Below are 12,049 nucleotides of genomic sequence, written 5' to 3' on the forward strand. Positions count from 1 at the left end.
AGAGAGAGAGAACGGAAATATTCACCCAGTAAGCAAGAAATCATTAATATAACGTTACTACAATGATATTCAAGAACCTGTAATATTGTCAAATATGTAATGTTTAATATTCGAACATCATTATGAACATACTTTGACCGCGATTTGGAAGTTTCAATAATGTTGAAATAGGGTTACCATAACGTTTTAATCGTCAGAAATATTTTTAAAATATTGCATTGATCTCAAATAAATGTTAAAGTAACATTTGAAAAATATATTTTTTGTAATGTTTTTAAAACGTTTAAACAACATTCAGAAAAATCATATCGCAAAATATACATGCAATATTATTAAAAAATGTCCAAACAATGCGCATGAAGTCAACGTTTCTAAACGTTAATTTAATTCCTTGCTTACTTTATATAAATGTATATATAAAGAATGAATATACGTATGTACATAAAGATATAAAGGAAATATATAAAACATTATGCCTTCCCAGACAGCATGAGCTATAAAAACGACGAGAATAAGATAACTTTAAGATACCTTTCAATCATTTTTATGATACATCTTTTTATTACATTCTTTTCATAAACATAATTAAAGACATCCTAAAGTTATCTTATGCGTCATTTTTAAAGCTCGTGCTATCTGGGTTGTTAGTATAAAAGCAGTGTTGGGCATTAATCAATTAAAAATTTCTCTTTGAGTAAAATAATCAGCAAACCAATAATCAAAATTAATCAATCGTCATATATTCCAGTCAGAACCATAACGTTGATTCAAGATTGATTCGACGTCGAAATAATCGATGAGCCGTTGAATCAATATTGATTTAACCCTCATCGATGTCGAATCAATCTTGAATTAACATGTGGTTCTGACTGGTTATGTAATGGTGAATAGTTTAATCGTTTGATAAAATTAATGACTTATCAATGTATAATTGATCACATCAAAGTTTGAATAATAATTAATTTCATCAATCGATGAAATTATTTGTGATTGATACCCAGATAGAAAAATATGTTTATTCTGAGCTCATGTTGTACTCATATATCTTCAAAATATAAGGACAAGAATACACATTGATGCGAGCTCATATGTAGCTCAGATATACTTCATGTCATGATGTCACAAAAATACTTCATTTAATAATAATAATCAACATCATGTCAAGAACATTCAACATAATTTGTACACATCTCGTACTCATGTCATGAAATCACGTAATGATCTTTAAAAAAGCATCAAATTGAAGTCATAGAATGAAGTCACATTATGATGAAACATGATCATCACGCATTTCTATCTGGGTATATGACGATTGATTAATTTTGATTATTGAGTTGCCGATTATTTTAGTCAAGTTCATTATTATTTAATTATTAATCGATGCAAAATTTGCATTGATTAATGCCCAACGCTGTATAAAAGAGTAGAGTATTGTGCCGTTATGTTTGGAAGTGATTGGTGTTATTGAGAGGTAAATTCAGTTTTTTCTGAATTCGCTGAATTTATCGTTTTCAGGGCGGTGTGCAGATTAACGTTATACCTGTCGAGCTTACAGCCATGTTCGACATTCGTCTGCAGCCTCAAGAGAATCCCGACGACTTCGAAGCTCTCGTGAAACGCTGGTGCGAGGAAGCCGGACCGGGCGTAAGCTATTTCTTCTGTTTGAAAAGTCCCAAAATCATGGGAACAAAAACCGACGACTCTAATCCATTTTGGGTGCCCTTTAAAAACGTCTTTTCTGAGATCGGTAGTGAGCTCAAGCAAATCATTCTTATGGCTACCACGGATGCTCGTTTTTTACGTGAGGTATGCATTGAATTGTTTCTCGTGTCACAAGCTAATCTTTTGTCTTATGTAGGATTTTTTCTGAAAAAAGATGGATTTACAACAGTCATAGTGGAGACTTCACACGGAGACTCGTAAGATAGGTAAAGGTATTTCCCATATTTTGACCAAAATATGGATACTCGTGATACTTGTAATCAGAAAAAACGTCCGCAGGATGCTACAAAGCGTTTTTACGTGGGTTGATGCTACACCGCGTAACGGACGCGCATTCAAATAATTTATTCGATTTTTATTTCCACCTTTTTTCCAAAAATTCGCTCTGCAGCATCCTGCAGATGTTTTTTCTGATTACAAATATCACAAATATAAGGTGATTTTACCCGTATTTTAGTTAGGAAGCGGGAAATGCTTTTGTCTATCTCGCGAAAGGTCTCTACTATGACACCAGTAAACCCTTAGCCTGGCGAAAATAGAAATTGGAAAGTAAATAAAGTGTAAACGAAGAGTGACGGAAGTATAAACGCTTCATTTACAGCGCTTCCGTCACTCTTCGTTTACACTTTATTTACTTTCCAATTTCTATTTTTGCCAGGATAAGAGATGATAAAATAAATTTATCAAATCAGCGGCGCAATGTTGTCAATCAACAATAGTTACATTCAGCAAAAAAAGCAGCTTAATCAGAGCTTTGTTATTGTTGTAAGATTTTCCGTTGAACAATATTAACGATTTATGCTTTTTTAACGAGTTTTTTAAGCGGTCATTACATTTTATTAAAAGCATACTTATATTATGACGGACATGAGTAATCTGCTGAAGTGTCGTTCAGCCAAAGAAAATCTTGCAACAATTGCAAAGCTGGTGCCAGAGCGCTGTTTAAACTGTTTTTTGATTTGATTGAACGTGATTAACGTATATTTGATAAGATAAGAGGCGATAAATTCAGCAAGATTACGTAAGATAGATTATCATCTTATCTTACGTAATTTGAGAGTTCCTTTGATTACGTTCTTTCTATATTAAACTACCCATACAGCATAGAACGTTGAAAATAGAAGTGTAGATGTTTTTTCGACATGGAATTTATGTTGATTTTTCAACATTGATTACGAGATATTGCTGCAATGTTGAATATATATTGAACAAAAAGTACAATTTTTTGCAACAATATTTGAGGAGCATTGAAAATTATATTATTGATAATATTAAAGAAAAATTTATTATTATATAATAATAATAATAAAATAAATTATATATTAAATTTTATTATATTAATATATATGTATTATACATCCCAGCAGCATAAGATCTCCTGAGAACGTCCTAAGGACGTTCTGAGGACGAAGAAATGTCTTCAGGACTTCCTCAGGATGTACTCTGGATGTCCCTTGGACATCTGTGCTGTTAAGGATATTATATTACAATATACTATAATCATATGTATTTTTCTTATTATTTATATGTAAAATTGAAGTGTGTTTAAGCAAATTTGCGCAAACTCTGAATATTCTTTTAATTCATAATATTCTCTATTATATAGAGTCTGACGCATGCTGTATAACAAAAAATACATAAAAAACATTAAACTGATCGAAGTCATTTTGCAAATAACTACATAAACTTTAGAGATATTAAATAAAATAGATAGACGAATCAACGCGTGTATTTGCTAGCTACGTTATAATATATTGTGAACACTAAGTATACATTTTATAAGCATAAATTGTAAGAACATCGTTGGAGTCATTGAAATCAGCGTGCCGCTCGATCGTCAGGTTAAGCAACGCAGTCAGGATGGACGGAGATGGGGTGTCCGGCATACCGCTTCGGATTCGAAATTGTCGAGGGAGGATTCGCGAAAGTTTTAAAGTGTGTTTGACAATCTTCGGTTTCTAGTAGTTATAAGATATGAGAAAATTAGGAATTAGTTTTTTTTATGAAACAATAAGAATAAATAAGACGTTGAAATATCAAGGAAAAATCAACAATCGCGAACATTTTTACATTCCCGGGAAGAAAAAGTTCAGATAAAAGCCAGATACGGATTTTGTCAAAATCTAATCAAATATAATCAGATAAACATTATAAATGATTCAGATCTGTCCACATATAATAATATATAATTGTATATATGACTATATATTATTATACGTAGACAGATCTGAATCATATATAATGTTTATCTGATTATATCTGATCGGATCTTGACAAAATCCATATCTGGCTTTTATCTGAACTTATTTTTCACGGGGTATATCAAGATTGTTGTCAACGTTGATTCAATGTTTCTCAATGTTGCTGCAATATTGACATTGTTACAATTCAACATTCTTTCAACATTGATTCAACATTACTGTGCTGTATGGTCTATTTTATAGTGAAGTACACTTAAAATATTTCTGTTTTGCAGCTGGGCATTCCTGTCTTGAATTTCTCGTCAATAAACAACACGAAAGTTCGCGCACACGCCGCCAACGAATATTTGAATAAGGATGTGTTTTTAAAGGGAATAGAACTATTTACCAAAATAATACCGGCCATTGCGAATGTTTAAACGCTAACGGGCTGTATGTAGTATTGCTGGTTTTGATCTGAACTGTCAAATTTTTAAGAATCTTCAGTCAATCCAAACATTATAGTTTTTTAGTTATACCTAATAAATATAAAGTGAAATTTAATTTTTTTTTATTTAACACACCTAACGTTCTTTTATATGTATTTGTGTTTAAAAAAATATATTTTATGTTGCAACAAATATGTTAAACATTTATTTTTATTTTAACATGTTAAACATTTAATGTGTTTAATAATACGTTAAAATAAAAATAAATGTTAACATTTGTTGAAATAAAATATATTTTTTGAGGTTAAGATATTACCACTACTCAGCGTTGAGGGTTAAGATCAAATCGGTACAATGATCTTCAACATCACTGCGCAATGCTTAAGCAGAAGTCGGGCTTTTCTCGTCCATGAAAATCATGGACTCGCACCAAATGGTAACTTTACCGACAGTGTCAGGAGATGGAGTCGCAGTTAGATAGTTCCGTCTTAAAAATGGCGTGTCGAACAGTCGCGTAATGACTATCGATTATGCAGGATTCACACTGTATCCGACGTACAATGTCCGATATCCAATGGGAGAATTGCTTTTTTAGGAACAAAAATGTCGCTGGCTAGAAACTTTAGGAGACAAATTCTAAAGGCTGGTTTATGATGGTCATAATCCGTTAACTTATGCCGGAACCGTAAAAAATTAACCAATCACAGTCGATTATTCTTCTATAATTTGACTATGATTGGTCAATTTTTTACGGTTCCGGCATAAGTTACAGATTACGGCTATCAGCCAACCAGCCTTAAGAGATAATTTCTATTGGATATTAGATCGTGTCGTAGATTGCGTGTCAGACGCGGCGTGAATCTTACCAGTGCTGGGATTCTGTAACTCGTTATTGGAGTTAACGATAGTTTCGTTATTATTGCGCAGCTTTTCTATGGTACACAAAAGTTGCGCAACGATAACGAAACTGTCATTGGCTGCGTTCAGAAAACATAGCTGATCAGTGAGCGGTCAGTGATTATTGGTCCTTACTGTAGGATCCCTAACTTTAGACCAATTACGTTGACTAATTACTCAACCGTTGTGCAACAGTTGTGTCTTCTGAACGCACCCATTAACTCCAATAACGAGTTACAGAATCCCAGCACAGGGCCCTTATTCTTGAAATAGTTGCATATACGTAAGTTTTACTGCGCAGATTTAATCATACTATAAAATAGCTGTGCAATGAAAATAAAGGGACGTCTACATTGGAAGTAAACAGTAAGAAGTAGGAAGTAAAAATAAGAAATTGACCAATCATAGTTAATTATTCTTCTCACATTCGACTGTGGTTGGTCAATTTCTTACTCTTACTTCCTACTTCTTGCTATTTACTTCCAATGTAGACGTCCCTTTATGTGTACGCAAATATTTCAAGAATATGGGCCTCGATCTTATACATTAGAGGATCTCCATCGTGATCCTCGGAGAAGCTTTAGAATTGTATTCGACGAAGTTGAACGGCGTGACGAAAGAGGGCAGCAGTATCGCTCCAATACGTCATTCGACGCCGTGGATTGGACAGCGCGAAGAGGCGAGTATCCAAGTTGAATCGACGCGCAGGCGGTCAACGTGCGGTACCATGTTCCGTGGCGTCTTCAGCTGGCATCAGCTGGCCATGTCAGTTTTGAATCATCCTAGCGAGGGTCAGCGAAGCACTGTACATACTTCCAGCCGAGCGTCGACGACGCTAAGCGATCGGGGAAGCGTGAACTCGTGAAATCTCAATATTGAAGCCGCGTTCACGTGCGGAATTCATGTTATCGGCATGAAGCGGGTAAGTGTGAGAAAACCAAGCGATCACACACGGTACGCGGCAGCGCGTTGTCTCGCGTCCCATTTCGCAGGGAGAACTCGGATTAACGCCCGGTTGACCGCTGTGATACTTTGATAATACGCGTTTTAACGCATGTCCAGCGTGCGAAACTGTCCGATCTCGCCGAGGAACATGCACGGCGTCGTTTATGCCGACCAGTCCCGGCTCGAACCATGATTCTCGCGATCGGGCGCGACGTGTTTACGCATTCTCGCATCGCGACTGGCAATCGAACGGCGCAAGATCACCCTTTCCTTATCGATCACTCCGGCTTGTAACGCGGGAACGTCGAGGAGCGTGATGCAACCGGTGCGAGAATTCCTGCTGCGCGGCCGGAAGGTATCAATGACGCCTGAACAGATTCTGCACGCCGTGCGATTTGCATATCGCCTCGCTGGTGCCGCGCAAATGCCACGCCGAACGGGCCGGTTATTTTTCAATTATCGAGTCGACAATGCGCTCGATTCGTACGGAAATGCCTTTGAGCGATAAGATAGCGAAGAAGAGGGCGAGAGCGAAAGAGAGGGGTGAGAGAGAGCGAGCGTGCCCGGGAGGGGAGGTGGAGAAAGAGAGTAAGAGAGAGCGAGTTGGTAACGCGCGACAGAAGCGAAACCACGCCGCGACCGTCCGACGATGCGTCCGCTCAACGACACGTTTCCTCGTTAGGTAAATTGCACGGCTCGTTACTTGGACATCGGCGAGATCGTTCCCGCCGTCGGTCACGGCCGCCGGTATTGGAATTCCAACGATCGCGAGGATGTCAGTCGCGGCGATTTGAAAAGTTTCCGCGACGTGAATGGAGCGATATCGGCGGTATCGTCGCGAGAGTAACAAGAGGAAAGCGTGGCATCATTTACTGAGAATCCGGACGAGATGACAAAGCCATGAGACGCCGGTCGACGGATGCTCGTCACGCGCGAGATATCGATAACGCGAGGACGCTGGCTGCGTGAGAGAACGTTCCCGAAGCGACAGAATGGAGATAGCGTCGGTGACGCTATCCAGCCATTGCATGCCCCACCCTGCGCGCGAACTGTTATATCAATTTCTATTCTCTTTTTTCTTCCGTGATGCAGTCGCAGCTACTTGGCCGAGCTCGCCGACGACCCGCGCTGTCCATCCGAATCGTTCCCGATGCCGTTTTCCGGACCATATCGCCGCGACGATGCTGCGGCTACGTGACGAGGAAGCCCGACGCTGTGTGACCCAGATTGAAGGAACTCGGTAATAAACTGCTTTTGTCGTGAATTTCGAGTTCATTTCGTCTGCTCGTTCGATGGTAGCGTTATTAAGTTGTAAATCGCCGCTATTTACTTTGCCAAAAAGTGGCAATTTGTCTTTGCAATATGTCTGTTCTATAGTGATACCATTCGTGAATACTAAGTTTAATGATTGTGAGGCATTTTTTGAAGCCAAAATCGGAGTTTGATATGTGACACAAAAACTGACTAAAGTAAGACTGTTCACAAATTATTAATTTTACAGAATATTCTAGTTCTTGCAATCATGAAGTAATTACTTGCCCAAAATCAATGTTCCTTTTAGCAAACTATTACTATTTACCTAATACTGGATATTAAAAAAACCTCATCAATCTAATTTATTAAATAATACTTGAAAATTGCTTGCATATTTGGTAATCTTATTGTTTCTTATTTCAGATGATACTTGTCGATATGTTGTGGCTTATGATATATCTGTCTGGGAAACAATTCTGGAATCAACATAGATAACAATGGAACGGACAAAATTGTTTATTCTCCTCAACAGCCATATGGATATTGCACAGGTACATAAGTACATTTTCTAATATTAACAAGAATACTAAGGATAATTCCTAGTGTAAAAATATATATTAATAATAAATAATATTTATAATAAAAAGAATATTATCTAATGGAATATAATCTAAATCTATTTACAAGAATAGTGTCATGTGTGTGATGCTATTCATATATGATATATTAATTCTTATCAATACAGAAACTTCATAATTTGTTAATTAATTTAGAGAGAGAGAGAGAGAGAGAGAGAGAGAGAGAAACAATGGGACTATATGTGAGCCTAAGTTCATGCTCATGGCAAACAAAGAATACAGGAATGCAATATCCAGATGCATTTAGCAAACACAAAATAAGTGTTCAGTGCCTTTTGCATGAACACAATACATGAATCTTACGAAAATTAATGTAAGTACTATGCTAATGTATTTTGTAAATAGATTTTGTTTAGAAAATTAGTAGTTTTATTTAAAAATATCAATCAACTTTACAATTTTCTAATTTCTTATGTCTTTTACAGGATAACATACACATTAGTGTGTTATGTGTGCTTAAAAACATCATAGTTGTATTCTATCTTCATTTGGATGTTCATCGAGATCATAAAAGTCTATTCTAAATAGTTTTTCTACAGACTTTTCTATGTCTTGACGTCCAACAGTAGATTTTTGCATAGAAGGTTCATAGATATTCACTTACATTTGGTAAGCATTTTATGCATTTTTTTTACCCTCTTCTCTTTCAGACTAATCTGCTAATGATAATGTTACATGGACACATTTGTTTAATAATTAACTTTACGTCGATGTGTCAAGTTATAAAATCTGTTAATAAGTAAAAGTTCGTAATATATACTAAATATACTATTATAATTATTAATTTTTGTTTTTCTGTATTTTGCAGGTGAGCCTTCTAACTCTGAAACTTTCACTGATAAACTACATAGTAAAACGAGCATCTGAAAAATGTAGACGTTTATAGATGGAGTAGAGATGTGTATATCCTGATAAAACTGGCTCATGTTCAGGCAGAAACACGTCGTGTACCAATACTGTGATAATTCAAAGACACCAGTAATAGATTATCAACAGCTAATTTGAGTTCACTCTTCAAGTGTTCAAGTGTACTCACAATTACATATACAATTATACGAAGCAAGTCAATTTATCCATCATATTTACATATCAGTATTGTGCAATTTCAAGGTTCTAATATTTTCGAAAAGATGTAATTTTCGAGAGACTATATGTCATTGAAGGATGCAACGTGAGAGAAGCAAAAATATACAACTGTGTTAACTACTACTGATAAGTCAATCAGAACTCAATATCAATATGCTTTTAATAGAAAAAGGACTATACATAATTTCCTAAAAATATCACATCGCTGATAGAAATAAATAGGAGCAAGGATATACATACAAAGGATGATGTCAATGCAGAGACAGTATGTAGTTCATCGAAGAATAATCATCCAACAGAAGGATAAACCAGCAAGATTTATATTTTTCAATACAGGATACATGTGAAGAAGCAGTACTGCAAATGAACATGGAGCAAACTGAAGAAATTGTATTTTATATGAGAAGAAGGATTATCTTGAGATAACTTTTGTAAAGTATAAGATATAGATCAGTGGCTGTGTAATTGCTTGTAAATTGTGGTATACTCAAAATATACCTAGAAGCATTAATCCCAAAGGTGCACTTGAAGGAAACTTGACAGGAAAATCTATGTCTATGATTCAAGTGTGAAAATATTATATATATATGTATATACAAGAAAGATAAGGAAATGGGAATCTATCTATTCGAACGACAAACTCAAAACTTCAAGGTGAAGTTTCATCAGGGAGAAAAATCGTGCTGAAAAATTGTGAAGAAAAAGGATAAGAGACAGAGTGCTTCGTGCGATGTTTACGACGACAAGGAGGCCGACTCGGAGAGTGCGACGTGACAAGTGCGATATACCTGGCCGAAGTCAATAAACTCCAGTGCGCTCATGTATGTGTGAGGCGGTGAGTGTGCGTCTACATGTCACGTATGTGTGTGTGTGCTTCCCGCCATTATCGCGCGTATTGTAGTTCATTCTTAACGCGCTGCTGCCAGACTCCCCTCCGTAGTGGCGCGATGGACTCGCCCGTCGTGTTCGTTTCTCTTTCGGGGGACGGTGATCGTCCGATGATTGCCGCAGCGAAAATCGCGACCGGTCCGACGCTGGCGCGTCATGGGAAAGTCGCGCGCCGCTTTTGGACCGCGTGATCTGTCAAGATACAACGGCACACATCATCACGGCGAGTGACTTCTCGTGCGCGCTGTGTTGTGTTTGGGTTCGGCCATTTTCGCCTGGGGAAGGGGGGTTAGGGTGCGAGTCCGCCTGTCAGTCGTCGATCAGGACGTCGTCGTTCACGAGGAAACGCTCCCGACGCGTTTGCGACGAACGATCGCGTCGGCACGGCCGTCATCGACGGCGCGACGTCTCCAGGAGCACCGTGAGAAAATCGTCCGAATCCTCGTCAGCCATGTGCATTGCGGCGCATCGTTCAAAACGTCCTCACACCCCTGCCACGGTTGGCGAATAGGGCGCTCGCTGCCGCGGCCACGTGACCGCGACCGGCCAATCCGCGCCGCGGGATTTGAAATCGTGCGTGGTCTTTGTTCCACGGGCCTGCTGCTCGTGTCAACGTTGTGCCTCAGTTCCGTAAAGGGGGCCCCGTGTCTCGGTGTCCGTTTATACATGGTCGCTGCCGAAAATCGCGCCTCCCGCCCGTAAATGTATATGTGTGAAGGTGGTAGCGGCGAGGGTGAACGGTGTTTCTACGCTAGCGTCGAGTATACGGTAAGCTGTGACGCCGTTAGCGCGACTACGTGTAAATCACCCGCGAAAAAGTGTTTGCTGCTCATTCGTCTGTCGCGGAACGTCCATCCGATAGTTCGCTCGCTCACTCGCTCGCCGGCGCGCGCTCTGTCTCTCTTTCTCCCTCCCATTCAGTGGACAGTGTATTCTCCTTCTCCGTCTGCTTGTCTCTTTCTAGCTTCCCATCTGTCAAGAACTGACCGTGTGTCGGAACGAGACAGACGGTCGGACCTCTCCGTTCCTCTCCGTCGTTCTTTATTTCCTCTCGCTTCTCTCAATGCTTCGCCGTGTGTCGTGGACAAACGTGAGCACTAGATCGAGAAAACGCGAGAGACTAATCTCACGGCCCGTCTGTCACAACTCGATGTTTTCTCACGGTCGTCTTTCGTGCCGCGCATGTCGTCGTATTTTCGGTCGATTCGCGGCTATTTCCGCGCCAGAGACTGTCGGACGGATGTTTCCTGCTTTTCTCTTATTTTTTCTTTTCATTACACGCGATCATACGCGAGTTTCATTGGAAGATGTATATGCCGGCTCTCGATAGAGAGAGAGCATAAACAGACGGCTGTCTCCCTTGTGTCTAGTCTGCGTGAATGAACGGGCGTACACAAGCGTGGGAGTACGGGCGCCGTAAGTTTCGGCGGGAAGAGTAAGTGAAAGGGGGCATGAGCGTGAGAGTGGGGGAGAGAAGGAAAGAAAGAAAGAGTGTATGTGTGTGTGTGTATGTTTTCTTTTGTACGAAAGAGAGAAACTCGTGCGCTTTAGAATGCCTTCAAGTGCCTCGCGCGGATTAATTTGTAGATTCAACGAGTTGCTGATAATAAAAGAGTTAATCGAACGAACGATACTATAATATGCATGATGTACGTGAGGGGGAATTTTGGGAAACTCGAGAACTCGTTTCTCACGATTCTTAAGTGTTCAAGTCACTTTACGGCTTCTCATAATTTTCCGAATTATCGTCCGTGCATCACCAGACGCTTCCCGATGATCGATGCGTCCGAGACTTTTGGAGTTATACGAGCACACTCGTCGAATCTCGAGAAAGAGCGTGTCAAAACTCGAGTAGGACGTGACAAGACGCAAAGAACGACATAGAAAAGAAGGTCACGATGAACTCGAAAAGAAAATGATGGCAGTCTCGATTGTCTTGTTGCGAGGTTTTTCTTTTTTTTTTTTTTTTTTTTTTTTTTTTTTTTTTTTT

At 38.9% G+C, this 12,049-nt stretch overlaps 2 protein-coding genes across 9 annotated transcripts in view; both read left to right on the forward strand.

The window, feature by feature from the left end:
- LOC116848674 (aminoacylase-1-like) overlaps positions 1–4,466 on the forward strand; it is a 7,429-nt gene extending 2,963 nt beyond the window's left edge. The window contains exons 4-5 of the mRNA XM_032825000.1: positions 1,516–1,806; positions 4,199–4,466. Of these exons, the coding sequence (XP_032680891.1) occupies positions 1,516–1,806; positions 4,199–4,342 (435 nt within the window). The 3' untranslated portion in view covers positions 4,343–4,466. The remainder of the gene's footprint in view (positions 1–1,515; positions 1,807–4,198) is intronic.
- A 1,485-nt stretch (positions 4,467–5,951) lies between these two features.
- The window catches only part of LOC116848606 (forkhead box protein P1-like), a 19,011-nt gene continuing 12,913 nt past the window's right edge, over positions 5,952–12,049 (forward strand). Inside the window, exons 1-6 of one of the 8 annotated variants that reach the window (XM_032824881.1) lie at positions 5,952–6,170; positions 6,876–7,433; positions 7,871–7,998; positions 8,221–8,398; positions 8,511–8,694; positions 8,894–10,827. The gene's annotated coding sequence lies outside the window, so the exon portion shown is untranslated. Of the gene's footprint in view, positions 6,171–6,294; positions 7,434–7,870; positions 7,999–8,220; positions 8,399–8,510; positions 8,695–8,893; positions 11,684–12,049 lie in introns of those variants that run through there. The other 7 variants (XM_032824884.1, XM_032824886.1, XM_032824885.1 and 4 more) reach the window with 7 other exon arrangements.

Source organism: Odontomachus brunneus, unplaced genomic scaffold, assembly GCF_010583005.1.
Source record: "Odontomachus brunneus isolate Ranch 3 - 2012 unplaced genomic scaffold, Obru_v1 Obru_scaffold_097, whole genome shotgun sequence".
NCBI lineage: Eukaryota > Metazoa > Arthropoda > Insecta > Hymenoptera > Formicidae > Odontomachus > Odontomachus brunneus.